Source organism: Chiloscyllium plagiosum, unplaced genomic scaffold (genome assembly GCF_037043375.1).
Source record: "Chiloscyllium plagiosum isolate Xiang-an unplaced genomic scaffold, Cpla_swu_hap1 HiC_scaffold_24, whole genome shotgun sequence".
Taxonomy (NCBI): Eukaryota; Metazoa; Chordata; class Chondrichthyes; order Orectolobiformes; family Hemiscylliidae; genus Chiloscyllium; species Chiloscyllium plagiosum.
In genome coordinates, this window is record NW_028270162.1 from 60463606 (window position 1) to 60480029 (window position 16424).

A 16424-nucleotide genomic window follows, 5' to 3' on the forward strand; every position below is an offset into this window, starting at 1 on the left:
ATATTCGAAACCCAATCTCATCCTGCAGCAATGCCACTGTAATGACAATACATGTTTCTACATCTTTGCTAGTTTGAACCCTTGTCCCTTTATTAGTGCATTATCCTTTCTATTTACCTAGTTATACAGTTCACTAGAATGCTGGCCTGTTATTGTGAAAACTGTGCTAATGGTACAGCCCCCATTTTTGGTGCCTCATGAACCTGAATACTCTTCTCCCATCTTATTTGGCCTGTGCCAATTTGTATGTGATTTAATTAATAATCCAGAGATAATTATTTTCAAGCCCAGCAGATACATTGGTACATTGTTTGTCCAGACTTTGGGTTTAATAAGCAAAGGGCTATTCACATAGCTCATTAATCTAGTAGTGAGCACAGGGTTGTGGATGAATGGGACTTGGTGTGAGATTGGAGGTAGGAAGCTGTTAAAATAATACATCGAGAAGATATCCACAAGTAAATTGATAGTGTGCTGAAAGTAGCTGCCTGAGGAAACCAAACCACTTTAATAGTACTAGCACCTTGATAGATATTTTTGAGCACAGCAGCAGGTGATTGAGTTGAATTGGAAGATGGTTCAGGGATTTAAGTTAATCAGGCATATTTTTATTTTAGTTCACTGTTTTACAACCATACTGGTCATCCACGTGAGATTGTGAAGAATGAACAGCTTGCAAAAACACTGAAGATTATTGCGGAACAGGGGCCTGATGCTCTCTACAATGGCGTAATTGGACATGATCTCATTTTGGATCTACAGGAAGAAGCTGCTAATAATTTAGGTATTTCTCTCATTTTATCCTTAGGCATAATACAAGTGGAAAGTTAAGGGTGATGCCCTTAGCCAATGCTGTAAGGATGGCAGTTAGGGAAATTCAGTTGGTCCAGTTTCTGATTTTTCAGTCTCATAATTTTAACAGACAGAACATCTGCGAATGTGTACATGTGGTTTGCTACTTTCAATCGCATTCCTGGGGAGAAATTGGGTCATGGAAGATTTTCATGTTTTGTTGTTGCTCCTAATCTCGCTATTACGAGGGGACATAGCTTTAAATTAAGGGGTGGTAGGTATAGGACAGATGTTAGGGGTAGATTCTTTACTCAGCGAGTCGTGAGTTCATGGAATGCCCTGCCAGTAGCAGTGGTAGACTCTCCCTCTTTATGGGCATTTAAACGGGCATTGGATAGGCATATGGAGGATAGTGGGCTAGTGTAGGTTAGGTGGGCTTGGATCGGCGCAACATCGAGGGCCAAAGGGCCTCTACTGCGCTGTATTTTCTATGTTCTATGTTCTATGTTCTACGTTCTAAATCTCAAAGAATGCAATTCCAATTGATTTCTCTTCAACTGGCATATTAAACTTTTTGACACAATTTCACAATTTTTGCGTTGATCCAGTGATAGTGAAGCAAAAGTGATATATTTCCAAGTCAGGATGGTGAGTGGCTTGGAATTGAACATGAAGGTGGTGGTGTTTGCCATTTTTCTTTCAAGCCCTTGTCTTTCAAGTTGCGAGTGTGGTGGGTTTGGAAGGTGATGGCTGAAGATCTTTGGTGGCCTCCTGCAGTGGAGTTTCTTGTTAATAGTACATACTACTGCTACTCAGCCTTGGTGGTGGATGGAGTGGATGGTCGTGAATGTGATGCCAATCAAGTGGGCTGCTTTGTCCTAAATGGTGTCAAGCTTCTTGAGTGTTGTTGAAATTGCCCCCATCCAGGCAAGTGGGGAGTACTCTATCACACTCCTGACTTGTGCCTTATTGATGGTGGACAGGCTTTGGGGAGTCAGGAAGTGACTGTAGTATTCTCGCCTCTGGCCTGCTGTTGTAGCCATTGTATGTATGTCCAGTTGGTCCAGTTTGAGTTTCTAATCAATGGTAAAGCCAGGTATGACTCAAGTCAGTGGAGATTTTTCCTTCAATTCCCATTGAATGCAGTTTTGCTAGGGCTCCTTAATCCTTCCTTGATACTAATTTTAGTTGGGGAAGGGATGCTCGGGAAAGATACGTCTATTTCCAAAAGAAAGAGATATGCTGGCAGAACAGGGAAAGTATTTTGATACTGATACCCAGACTAAAATGAAAAATGACAGTACAAACATAAGGAAACAGCAGCAAATAGGATCAGAGAAGGAAAAAATTGCCAAAACAATAAAGTCAATGAATTTGGACAGGAAGTTGTAGAATCTATATATGTGGAGGTAAGAAATAATCAGAGAAAGAAGATGCTAGGAGGAGTGATTGGACAGGTTGAGTGAGTGTGCAAATGCATTGCAGATGCGGTATAATGTGAATAAATGTGAGGTTATCCATTTTAGGAGCAGAAATAGAAGGCAGACTATTATCTGAATGTCTGTAAATTGAGAGGGGAATATACAATGTTACCTGGGGTTCTTGTACACTGGTCGCTGAAGGTAAACATGCAGGTCAGCAGGCAACAAGAAGTGCAAATGATATGGTGGCCTTTATAGTGAGAGGAGAGGAGTAGGACAGTTTTGCTGCAATTGTACAGGGCATTGGTAAGACCACACCCAGAGCTGAAAATGTGTTGCTGGAAAAGCGCAGCAGGTCAGGCAGCATCCAGGGAACAGGAGAATCGACGTTTCGGGCATAAACCCTTCTTCAGGAATGAGGAAAGTTTGTCCAGAAGGCTAAGATAAAAGGTAGGGAGGAGGGACTTGGGGGAGGGGCGTCGGAAATGTGATAGGTGGAAAGAGGTCAAGGTGAGGGTGATAGGTCAGACTGGGGTGGGGGCGGAGAGGTCGGGAAGAAGATTGCAGGTTAGGAAGGCGGTGCTGAGGTGAATTCCCCCCCGACATGGTCGACGATGCCCTCCACCGCATCTCTTCCACTTCCCGCTCCTCCGCCCTTGAGCCCCGCCCCTCCAACCGCCACCAGGACAGAACCCCACTGGTCCTCACCTACCACCCCACCAATCTCCATGTACAGCGCATCATCCGCCGTCATTTCCGCCACCTCCAAACGGACCCCACCACCAAGGATATATTTCCCTCCCCTCCCCTATCAGCATTCCGTAAAGACCACTCCCTCCGTGACTCCCTCGTCAGATCCACACCCCCCACCAACCCAACCTCCACTCCCAGCACCTTCCCCTGCAACCGCAGGAGGTGCAAGACTTGCGCCCACACCTTCCCCCTCACCTCCCTCCAAGGCCCCAAAGGAAACTTCCATATCCGCCACAGATTCACCTGCACCTCCACACACATCATCTATTGCATCCTCTGCACCCGATGTGGCCTCCTCTATATTGGGGAGACAGGCCGCCTACTTGCGGAGCGTTTCAGAGAACACCTCTGGGACACCCGGACCAACCAACCCAACCACCCTGTGGCTCAACACTTCAACTCCCCCCTCCCACTCCACCAAGGATATGCAGGTCTTTGGACTCCTCCATCGCCAGATCACAACAATACGACGGTTGGAGGAAGAGCGCCTCATCTTCCGCCTAGGAACCCTCCAACCACAAGGGATGAACTCGGATTTCACCAGTTTCCTCATTTCCCCTCCCCCCACTTTGTCTCAGTCAAATCCCTCGAACTCAGCACCGCCTTCCTAACCTGCAATCTTCTTCCTGACCTCTCCGCCCCCACCCCAGTCTGACCTATCACCCTCACCTTGACCTCTTTCCACCTATCGCATTTCCGACGCCCCTCCCCCAAGTCCCTCCTCCCCACCTTTTATCTTAGCCTGCTGGACAAACTTTCCTCATTCCTGAAGAAGGGCTTATGCCCGAAACGTCGATTTCCTGTTCCCTGGATGCTGCCTGACCTGCTGCGCTTTTCCAGCAACACATTTTCAGCTCTGATCTCCAGCATCTGCAGACCTCACTTTCTCCTCAAAGACCACACCCAGAGTACTGTGTACAGTTTTGGGCTCTTTATTGGAGGAAGAATATTCTGGCTATGGAAGGAATATAGTAAGGATTTACCAGACCGATTCCTGGGATGGCAGGGCTGATGAATAAGGAGAGATTGATTCAGTTAGGATTGTATTCAATGGAGTTTAGAAGAATGAGGGGGGAATCTCATTGAAACTTGTACAATTTAACAGCGCTAGACATGGTAGGTGTACGACAGATATTTCTCAATGATGGGGGAGTCCAGAACCAGCAGTTACAGTCTTAAGGATGCAGGGTATATCATTTAAGACACAGATGAGGAGAATTTTCTTCACTGAGTGGTAAGCCTATGAAATTCTTTGCGACAGAAAGCAGTCAAGGCCAGAACACTGTGTGATTTCAAGGAGTTGGATATAGCATTTGAGATGAAAGGGATCAAAGGATATGAGGGAAAAGTGGGAATAGGCTATTGAGTTGGATGATCAGTGATGATCATAATGAATGGCCGAACAGGCCTACTCCTGCTCTTATTTTCAATATTTCTGAGTAGTTGACAAGCTGTAGGACAGGGAATAAATTAGGAGATACTGAGAACATGTAAAAGAGGCAGTACATTAATTGTGGTTGTTTTTAATTTTCCTAAAAATGAGAAAGTCAGGTTGCCACAAGGAAGAATTCGTAGACTGTATTTAGGACTATTTTCTCAAACAGTACGTGTTGATCCAATCAGGGATCAGGCTATTTTGAATCTTGTGATGTGAAATGAGACAGGTTCAGTAAGTAATGTCAGCGTAAAATCACAAAAGGGGTGGCACAGTGGCTCAGTGGCTAGCACTGCTACCTCACAGCACCAGGGACACGGGCTTGATTCCAGTCTCGGACAACTGTGTGGAGTTTGCACATTCTCCCTATGTCTGTATGGGCTTCCTCTGGGTGCCCCAAAGATGTGCAGGTCAGGTGAGTTGGCCATGCTAATTTGCCCATAGTGTTAGGTGCATTATTCGGGGTAAATATAGGGTAGGGAATGGGTCTGGGTGGGTTACTCTTCGGAGGGTCAGTGTGGACTTGTTGGGCCAAATGACCTGTTTCTATACTGTAGGGAATCTAACCTAAAATATCTCCTAGGAAACAGCGACCAAAGCATGGCAGAACTTAGGAATCAGTTTGAGGAAGGAATGAGAAACAACTGTGCTAAATTGTAATAAAGGGGTAATTACAAATGAAAGGAGGGCCGAGCTGGTAGGTGTGGGCTGGGAAAGGAGTTTAGCAGAAACATTGGTTGAGAAGCAGGTATTTAAGAAAATAGTTCATGACTCACAGCAAAGATATATCCCAGTGGGGGAGAAAAGATTCTCGGAAAGGGATGAACTGACCATGGTGAACCAGAGAAATTAAAGATGTTTGCTTTATTGTTTTCCTTTCAATTTGATACTATGTGGTAAAGATTAGAGGAAAGACCTTGTCTATTCACCCCATTATTGCCCCTCATGATATTATAAACCCTCCATAAGATCAGCCCTCAGCCTCTGATGCTCCAGGGAAAATAGCCCCAATCTATTCAGCCTTTGCCTGTAGTTCAAACTCTGGATCAGTGGTGCTGGAAGAGCACAGCAATTCAGGCAGCATCTGAGGAGCTTCGAAATCGACGTTTCGGGCAAAAGCCCTTCATCAGGAATAAAGGCAGAGAGCCTGAAGCGTGGAGAGATAAGCTAGAGGAGGGTGGGGGTGGGGATAGAGTAGCATAGAGTACAATAGATCAGTGGGGGAGGAGATGAAGGTGATAGGTCAGGGAGGAGAGGGTGGAGTGGATAGGTGGAAAAGGAGCTGGGCAGGTCGGACAAGTCCGGACAAGTCAAGGGGACAGTTTTGCTGGAGGTTAGAAACTAGGATGAGGTGGGGGAAGGGGAAATGAGGAAACTGTTGAAGTCCATATTGATGCCCTGGGGTTGAAGTGTTCCGAGGCGGAAGATGAGGCGTTCTTCCTCCAGGCGTCTGGTGGTGAGGGAGTGCCGGTGGAGGAGGCCCAGGATCTCCATATCCTCGGCAGAGTGGGAGGGGGAGTTGAAATGTTGGGCCACGGGGCGGTTTGGTTGATTGGTGCGGGTGTCTCGGAGATGTTCCCTAAAGCGCTCTGCTAGGAGGCGCCCAGTCTCCCCAGTGTAGAGGAGACCACATCGGGAGCAACGGATACAATAAATGATATTAGTGGATGTGCAGGTAAAACTTTGATGGATGTGGAAGGCTCCTTTAGGGCCTTGGATAGAGGTGAGGGAGGAGGTGTGGGCACAGGTTTTACAGTTCCTGCGGTGGCAGGGGAAAGTGCCAGGATGGGAGGGTGGGTCGTAGGGGGGCGTGGACCTGACCAGGTAGTCACGGAGGGAACGGTCTTTGCGGAAGGCGGAGAGGGGTGGGGAGGGAAATATATCCCTGATGGTGGGGTCTGTTTGGAGGTGGCGGAAATGTCGGCGATGATTTGGTTTATGCGAAGGTTGGTGGGGTGGAAGGTGAGCACCGGGGCGTTCTGTCCTTGTTACGGTTGGAGGGGTTGGGTCTGAGGGCAGAGATGCGGGATGTGGACGAGATGCATTGGAGGGCATCTTTAACCACGTGGGAAGGGAAATTGCTGTCTCTAAAGAAGGAGGCCATCTGGTGTGTTCTGTGGTGGAACTGCTCCTCCTGGGAGCAGATACGGCGGAGGAATTGGGAATGCAGGATGACATTTTTGCAGGAGGTAGGATGGGAAGAGGTGTAATCCAGGTAGCTGTGGGAGTCGGTGGGTTTGTAGAAAATGTCAGTGTCAAGTCGGTCGTCACTGATGGAGATGGAGAGGTCCAGGAAGGGGAGTGAGGTGTCAGAGATGGCCCAGGTAAATTTAAGGTCAGGGTGGAATGTGTTGGTGAAGTTGATGAAATGCTCAACCTCCTCGCGGGAGCACGAGGTGGTGCCAATGCAGTCATCAATGTAGCGGAGGAAGAGGTGGGGAGTGGTGCCGGTGTAATTACGGAAGACCCTGTCTACTTCTTTGTAAATCTTTTCTGAAGCCTTTCAAGTTTAGCAACATCCTTCCTACAGTAGGGAGACCAGAACTGAAAGCAGTATTCCAAAACTGGCCTAACCAATGACGTCGTCGACTGGATCCGTTGCACCCGATGTAGTCTCCTCTACATTGGGGAGACTGGACACTGACTTGCGGATCGTCTCCAAGAACATTTCTGGGACACCCACACCAACCAACCCCTGGAGCCCGAACACTTTAACTCCCCTTCCCACTCTGCCAAGGTCCTGGGCCTCCTCCATTGCCAAACCCTAACCATCCAACGCCTGGAGGAAGAATGTCTCATCTTCCGCCTTGGGACCCATCAACCACACAGGGTCAATGTGAATTTCATCAGTTTTCCCATTTCCCCTCCCTCCCCCTTTTCCCAGATCCAACCTTCCAACTCGGCACCACCCTCTTGAACTGTCCCACCTGTCCATCTTCCTTCCCACTTATCTGCTCCACCCTCCTCTCCAACCTATCACCTTCCCCCCCCCACCTCTATCCACCTATCACATTCCCAGCTACCTTCCCCCCAACCCCACCCACCTCCCATTTATTTCTCAGACCCCCGGCCCACAAACCTCATTCCTGATGAAGAGTTTATGCCTGAAATGTTGATCCTGCTGTTCCTCGGATGCTGCCTGACTTGCTGTGCTTTTCCAGCACCACACTCTTTGACTCTGATCTCCAGCATCTGCACTCCTCACGTTCTCCTTATTAAATTGTCCACCACCATTCCCAAATAGATGCAGCAGGACTGCACCATTGGTTGAGGGATTGCTTAGTTCAGTGTATCACTTGCTGCTTGTGCTATTTGGATTGTAACCAGCCCTGTTTGATATCTTCACTAGGCTGACACCTTATTTTTAAGCATACTTTGTACTGCTCTGTCATGCACTGCTGCACTCTGCATTCAACCAGGATTGATCCCATGGTTTGATGATAATGGTTGAGTGGGGTATATACCTGGCCATGAGGTTGCAGATTGTGCTAGCGTACTACTCTGCTCCTACTGATGGCCCACAGCACCTCATGGATGCCCAGTCTTGGGTTACTAAATCTATTCAGAATCTGTGCCATTTAGCATAATGGTTGTGTCCCACATCACGATGGATGGTATCCTGAATGTGAGGCTGGAACATTGTCACTTTCAAGATTGTGCAGCGTTCTCTCTTAGCGATATGGTCAGAGACTGACACACGTGACAGATTGCTGAGGATCCAATCAAATAGGTCTTTTCCACTTTTTGATGCTCTCACCACTTGCCCAGTCCAATCGAGTAGTTACGCCCTTTTGGTTTCAGACAGTATTCATGCTCGTCAGCCAATCCTGATGGTGGCCATTGTTGCGTCCACACCCACATCCCCATCGATACTGCGTTATGTGTTCTTGTCACCTGAATGTTTTCTCCAAATTGATGTTCAACACTGAAGAGTATGATTCACCAGTCAAATGCATAGGAGGCAGATTAGCAGATGGATTGGAGGCTGGGACATTGTTTGTAATTTATGATTCTGTAGAACTGTCACTTTGTCATTTGGCTAGTCTGTGAGACTATTTAGGATCGCTCTCTTAATTTTGGCACAAACCCCAGATGTTCGAAGGAGAACTTTGCAGGGAACAGTGTTGGGATTTGCCATTGTCATTTCCAATGCTGAAGTTGATGCCAGGTGACCTGTCAGGCTTCATTTCTTATAGAACGTAGAACATACACCAGTATAGCACAGTACAGACCCTTCGGCCCTCAATGTTGGGCCAGCCTTTTATCCTACTCTAAGATCAAACTAACATGCGTACCCTTCATTTTACTGTCATCCATGTGACTATCCAAGAGTCACTTAAATGTCCCTAAAGTATCTGATTCTACTCCCACTGCTGGCAGTGCATTCCAAGCACCCACCACTCTCTCTATAAACAACCAACCTCTGACACCAAACTCCCCACTGATATGTCGAGCCCTAAACACTGAAATCCATTTCGTAATCCTTGGTGCATCAGTACACGGCCAGGAGAGCCTCAGGTGGAGGTTCCAACTCTTTTTGAGCATGTTCCTGCTGGTTTTGTCACTGTAATTCCCATATGAAGTCATTCCACCCTGACACCCCTTGTTTTTGGTCACCTTACACGTCAATCTTTGCAGAGTGTCACCATCTCATGGCCACCTCGCAAATTGAACAGGCTCATGGTTAGCTGATTTCATGGTTCTTGGTTGTCGGTGCTGGTTTTCCTGATCATGCCTCAAACACTATCTGAGTGGTTATTGAATGTTCAAAAATTTCTCAGATCATTGCTTTCTACTTAAATAGATGGCATTTTAACGCTTAAAGATTTGAAAGAATACAAAGCTTCCATTATGGTACCACTGAATGTTTCGGTGGGTGACTACGTGATGTACTTCCCACCTCTGCCATCCAAGGGAATCATTCTCTGCCTCATCCTCAACATACTGAAAGGTATGGTTAACAATTAAAGTACCTATGTATCTGTCTTCTCATTTAGTTCTGTTGTTTTATGTTGTCTCTGTTTATATATCTGTGTACTTGTCTAGCTGTTTGTCTGTGTTTCCACAAAGTTTCTCCTCATATGGTGCCATGGAAGATCTGTGAAAACCTCAAAGACACGACATTAACACAACTGACCCAAATTATCTGCAGTTCTCTCAATCAATTCAAGGCTAATGATCACGAGAAATTCCCTTCAAATTCTGTTGCTTTACTCTTCCTGCTTGGTGCTGTTAAGCCTATTGTTAATGTGATACAGTGGGAGCTTTACTCCATTTCAAACATATGCAGTATGTGTCCTGTCACTGTTTGTCGGGACATTGTGCTGGAAGCTTCTCCTGTGCATCTAAGTTTACCTGCCCCAGGGAGAGTTTGATGAGGACAGTGGATTTGGAGCTTAACTCTGTGTGTAGCCTGTGTAGCGCAGAGGGGAGAGTGGGCCCAGCTATTCAAGATGGTGGCACCAGCACGCCAGGCCTGTCTGCTCCAGGTTGGCCAAATTCTTTTTATTTCTTTCTCTCTCTCACTCTCCTTTTCGTCTTTTTTTCTGTTTCTTCTTTTCTTCATCTCCCTGATGGTGTGGGGAGGCTGGAGCAGTGTTGGTGGTGACCAGAGCGGGGATTCATGGAATTGCTGACAAGGCGTTGGCTGCAATGGTGGCAGAGCAGGGACCCCTGGCTGTGGTAGGTCTGGAGTGGGGGCCTTGCATAAGTCCCAGAACCATGTTTGAGACCCCGGTTGATGAAGATGAATTCTATTTAATATTTATCTTTCTATTCTTTTGTACCTCAAAATGGCGCCAGATTGTGGCAACAGATTGGGCGGCACGGCGGCACAGTGGTTAGCACTGCTGCCTCGCAGCGCCAGAGACCCGGGTTCAATTCCCGCCTCAGGCGACTGACTGTGTGGAGTTTGCACGTTCTCCCCGTGTCTGTGTGGGTTTCCTCCGGGTGCTCCGGTTTCCTCCCACAGTCCAAAGATGTGCAGGTTAGGTGAATTGGCCATGGTAAATTGCCCGTAGTGTTAGGTAAGGGGTAAATGTAGGGGTATGGGTGGGTTTCGCTTCGGCAGGTCGGTGTGGACTTGTTGGGCCGAAGGGCCTGTTTCCACACTGTAATCTAATCTAACTCTTTTCATAGTATCTCCTGAGATAAATGTGACAATAAATCATTTATTCATTCATTTTCATTCATATTTGGAATGACAGAGACACCAGTGAAGACACCATTTGTTTCCTATTTCTATTTTCCTGAAATAACTCTTGGGTTTTGTGATTTGGTGTGTATTGTGGTCATTTATTTCTTCATCTTTTGGCTTCTGAACCCAGCTTTGAATGCGATTTATGTAATCTGACATAAACATGTATAAATCCCACTGCTTAAAGAACTCATTGCTGTGTTTGGATATGCAAGTTCTTTACTTTTCGGCATTTATTCAAGGGATAAACAAGCAAATCTGTGTTTCCCTCCCAGTGAATTGAATGGTAACATTTTTTTCTGGCCTCCAACAGGTTTTAAATTTTCTGTTGAGTCTATGGAGGAAAATCAAAGGGTCCAGACGTACCATCGTATCATAGAAGCCTTAAAATTTGGAAATGGACTGCTAAGTAAACCGATGGATTCTAACTTCAACTCAAATGTTAGTGGCCTCTTTTTTTTAATCTCTGCAACTGTTGGCAAGGAAAGTTATTGCTGTGTGAATCTTGATTTGCTGGGTTGTTTGCTGTTTGCTGTTGAAGGTGATAATTCTTGCTGGAGTACAACTCCATGGATAAAAATGCTCAAGTTGACATTGTTCATATGTCAGCCTGGACGTTCTATTTCATTCAGTGAGTTGCATCCAGACAGGATGAAAACCCTGCTCCCCCACCGCCCAATCAGAAATCCACTAAGGACACCTTCCTGGAATGCTCATCAGGTGTACTAGCCAGGTGTGGGAAGCAACGCTAATCTTCCTCTTCTTAGTTTGCGAGCACTGAGACCGTTTATGCACACAGCACGATCAACAAATGCATTGAACAATAAAGCCCTCATGGCGTGGAGGAAAGAGGGTACTGTTTAGTGCCACATGGCATGAATCATTTACTCACTCAATTAGCTGAGTAGCTCATTGGAACCCTATTGCAAGGGGTATCTTGCATCTACTCCTTTTATAATATTAAAAGCTTAAATTTTCCCAATTCTGCATGTGTGTTCTTCTCAGTGATGTATTGTTTAAAACATATGCAAGTGAAGCATGGGATACTGGATGAGAAGTGAAAACCAAACCAAAATAGACAGCTTCAGCAGTAAACATTTCTCTGTAACATTCTGATGTATCATATTTCTCACCACAGGAGCCTCTGTTATACCACGACCTCTGTTGTGTGGGAGATAGATTTGCACAATGTTCCCGGCATAACTTCTGGTCTCTCTTTGTAATTCAGATATCTCTGCTGCTCTCAAATGGGTTTGCTGAGTCTATACGACGGCGTATTGATGATCAAGCCCATTCTCTGGATTACTACAACACTGACCATCAGGCACTCGACACGTACGGCACCAGTCACATTTCAGTGCTAGACAGACATGGCAATGCGGTTTCTGTCACTAGCTCGATCAATCATTTGTAAGTACAGATAGCCTTAGCCACATGATACCAATTTAATCATAGGCTGGATACCTGCCAGAGAATCCATCACATTTGATAGGTGTATAATCAGTACTTGGTGCTTGGAATCCAAACATAGTAATCAAACTATGTCACATGACCAAAAAGCCTGTAATTCTTCTGAGCAATTCTTAGGGCAGCATGGTGGCTCAGTGGTTAGCACTACTACTCACAGCGCCAGGGACCCAGGTTCAATTCCAGCCTCGCGTGATTGTCTGTATGGAGATTTCACATTCTCCCCATGTTTGTGTGGGTTTCCTCCCACAGTCCAAAGATGTGTAGGTTAGATGGGTTGGCCATGCTAAATTGCCCATAGTGTTCAGGGATGTGTAGATGGCTCAGCCATGGCAAATCAGGGATAGAGTAGGAGGGGGGGAGGGGGGGGTGAGTATGGATCAGATGCTCTTTTAAAGAGTAGGCGTGGACTTGTTGGGCTGAATGGTCTGTTCCCACACTGCAGGGGTTCTATTCTATTTAATGTTAGAATCTTTACCATTTAACTCAGTGGTAATATTATAGAAAAGGAAATAAACTCAAATCATTTTGCTAGTGCTCTATTAATATACATGAAATGTGTTGCTAAGTCAAAAGGCATAGATCTTTATATTTGAATCATACATTGAGCTGGTATCAAGCAACAGCTGTCCATAACTGTCTGACGAAATGAATGGTGTCACTGTGTGTCAGTTTTGGTACGGTTGATAGCATTTTTGTCTGGTTCACTGAAGGCTTTGAGTTCATGTTTCTTCCGAGAGACATGGCTGACACTTAATGCAGTACCGAGGGAGTACTGTGCTTGCTGAGGTGCCCTGTTCCTGGTTAAGGTGTTAAATTGATTCTCCATTTTTTTTTTCCCCAATGAACAGTAGGAGAACTAACCACGGAATCTTAGCTAATCCTTCGCCTCAATCAATGCCTGTTATGCAGATGGTCATTAATTCAATGCTATTTGCGGGAGTTTACAATGTGAACTTTGGCTGCAATGTTTCCTGCTTTGCAATGGCGGCGACACCTCGAAATGCTCCAATAATTCCAAAGTGTTTTGCTATGTCAGAAAGGATGTTCTATAAATACAAATCTTTCTTTCACAGGTTTCATAAATATATGAAGTTGATGTCCAAAATGATACAGAGTGCCTATAGGATTGGAAGTTAAAGAAGCATCTCTTTAATGAAAGTGTTGCAGGAAAACTATGCAGGTGTGAAATGGCAGCCACTCAATGGCAGCCACTCAAGTCCAACAGGTCCCTGCCCCATCTTCTGCTGCCTGTATACCTCAATATTGCTTCTTGGGAGAGGATTTCTTGGAAATCCCATGAGGTGGACCTACTGCAGGCTTTATCTCCAGCACTTCTGCTATCTCTGCTGAAGGGTCAGGGTATGGGTGGACTGGCAGCCAGTCAAGCTTCTAATGTTATGTTCAGAGACAGCACCATCTGGTAATCGCATTGTGTTATTACTGCAGGCATAATGGTGCACAGAGTGTACATTCAAACATGTTTATGATGTCAAAAAGGTAACAAATTAAACAAATATCAGTCTGCTGCAAATATAACTTTGTAAATAAGATATTTTTGTTCCATTTCTCTTTACAAAGTGCTGAGTTTAGTCTCAGATGTGTAAGATAAATGTATAGTCACCGTAGTCCAGCTCTCTCATTCGCGAGGGACAGCAGACAGTGAATTAACTTGAGGGTCACCTTGCCAATGGGGCAAATGATTAGGTGGAGAAGGTGGGACTTTCATAGTGACCTCAGCCAATACAGGAATTAAATCCGCGCTGTTGGCATCACTCTGCATCACAAACCAGCTGTCCAGCTAACTGAGCTAACAGATCCCCTAAATCTGAATATCTATGCTTGCTTATGGAGGAAACTGGGATTAGAGGTGATAGGGGTCCCAGTTGGGAGTTGGACCTAAATTCAGATGGAAGTTTGAATAAAAAATGTGATTAGCATCAAATATCAGTGGGGACAAGAAATTAGTACCTGAATTAAGATGGGGAGTGGGATAAGAGGGGAGGGTTGGGATATTATTTTGGCTGGAGAAACTGAGGCCTGCAGATCCTGGAGCTCAGAGTTGAGAGTGTGGTGCTGGAAAAGGGGCAGGAGAATCGACGTTTCGGGCATAAGCCCTTCATCCGGAATGCTGGGGGGGAGGGGGCCTAAGGGAGCTTAGAGATAAATGGAAGGGGGAGTGGGGCTGGAGGGAAGGCGATAGGTAGTAGAAGGTGGGAGTGATGTTGATAGGTTGGAGTGGAGGGTGCAGCGGAGAGGTGGGAAGGAGGATGGAAGGGTAGGACCGTTCAAGAGGGTTTCCTCTGTGGCTGAAGGGTCCCAAGCAGGAAGATGAAGTTTTCCTCCTCCAGGTGCCTATTGGCTAGTTTCTCCAGCATCTGCGGTCCTCACTTTCTCTCCACAGATGCTGCCAGACTTGCCGAGTTTTTCCAACAATTTCTGTTTGTGTTTTTGATTTACAGCATCTGCAGTTCTTTGTTGTGTTTTTATAAGATGTAAACAAAGATACTTTGGGATGAAACTGGCTTCTAACTTGAATTGGATAAGTTTAAAGATAAGCGGAATTGGATAAGTTTTAAGATAAATTTTTGTTCTTACAGATTTGGTAGCATGATCCTCTCCAATCGTACAGGAATTATCTTGAATAATCAGTTGGCAGACTTTTGTGGCAGTTCACTTGTAAATAGTAAGTACAGTTGAAAGAGCTGTGACGATAGACAATAACTTGCATTTATCATAGATGTCAGCAGGATTTACATATCAGTCAGGAACAGGATTAAGCTGTTCATTCCATCAATCCTGCTGTACCAAGTAAAAATCATGGCAAAAATCCACGTCCACACTTACCCTTGATGGGCTCACAATGCCCTGCTTAATAAGAATCTATCTACCTCAGCCTTAAAATTATTCAAGAACTCTCTGCTATTTTTTGCTGAAGAACCTTTGAAAGACTTGCAATCCTCCGCAAGAGAAAAAAATGTTTAATATCTGTTTTGAACAGGGAATCCCCACCCCTGATCCTTAAATAGTGTCCCCAAGTTCTAGACTTTCCCAGAGTGAAACATCTTCTCCACATCTACCCTGTCAAGTCCTCTCAGCAACTTATGTTTCAATTCAGCCACTCTAATCACAAGCCCAGCCTACCCAACTGTTCCTTTATAAGACAACCCACCCATTCCAGGTATTAATTTGGTAAGATGTCTTTGAACTGACTCCAAAGCATTTACATTCTCCTGGAAATAAATTGACCGATAATGTGTACAGCACTCCAGATGGGGTCTCACCAATGCCTTGTATTATTAATATAGTAGTAGAGGAATAACCCCTGTTCTTTTGTATTCAGTTTCTCTTGTGACAAGTGAGATTAGATGTTCTCCTAATCACTTGATGTACATTTATGCTAACCCTTATGATTTATGCCCTAGAACACCCAGGAACCCTGTCCATCTCAGAGTACTCCATAGCTCACTATTTCCATCATATTTTAATCCTAATTAAAGCAAAATACTACAGATGCTGAGAAAGCTGAAATAAAAACAGAAAGTATTGGAGAAATTCAGCAGGTCTGACAGCATCTGTGGGAGAAAATAAAACCGTTAATGTTTCAAGTGCATTTTGGACTTCAAACATTAATTTTTTTTCTGGCTGATGCTGCTAAACCTGTTGAGTTTCTCCAACTTTTATGGTTTGATTCTTCTTGCCAAAATGGACAATTTCACATTTGCCCACTCACTTAACCTACCTATATATCTTTTTGTAACCTCTTCACAACTTACTTTCATAGAATCCCTACAGTGTGGAAAGAGGCTGTTTGGCCCAACAAGTGCACACTGACCCTCCGAACAGTATCCCATCCAGAACCACATTTACCCCTGACTATTACAGTTAACCTTACACGTTCCTACACACTATGGGCAATTTAGCATGGCCAATTCACCTGACTTGCACATCTTTGGATAGTGGGAGGAACCCAGAGGAAACCCACACAGACATAGGGAGAACGTGCAAACTTCCACACAGACAGTCGCCCGAGGCTGGAATCGAACCCGGGCCCCTGATGCCGTGAGGCTGCAGTGCTAACCACTGAGCCACTTTCCGATCTACCTTTGTAATGTCAGCAAATCTGGTAACCATGCATCCTGTCTTTTAGTGTTGATATGAATTGTAAACAGTTGATCCCCAGATCTTATACCTTCTAACACATTCGCTATGACAGATGCTAAATTAACTGCCCTGTAGTTTCCTGCTTTGTACCTCCCTCATGATTTGATTAAAATAGTTATGTTAGCTATTTTCAATCTAAAGGAATCAACCTCAAATCTAGTGAGCTTCAGAAAATTGCAACCAATACATCGGCTGT

The 16424-nt window shown here is 45.2% G+C and overlaps 1 protein-coding gene across 2 annotated transcripts in view; it reads left to right on the forward strand.

Annotated features, from left to right (window-relative positions):
- The window catches only part of LOC122562431 (glutathione hydrolase 5 proenzyme-like), a 121761-nt gene that overhangs the window by 83980 nt on the left and 21357 nt on the right, over positions 1-16424 (forward strand). For both annotated transcript variants that reach the window (XM_088000241.1, XM_088000240.1), the window contains exons 5-9: positions 618-784; positions 9206-9352; positions 10911-11038; positions 11826-12007; positions 14665-14750. In XM_088000241.1, coding sequence (XP_087856367.1) covers positions 618-784; positions 9206-9352; positions 10911-11038; positions 11826-12007; positions 14665-14750 — 710 coding nt within the window. The remainder of the gene's footprint in view (positions 1-617; positions 785-9205; positions 9353-10910; positions 11039-11825; positions 12008-14664; positions 14751-16424) is intronic.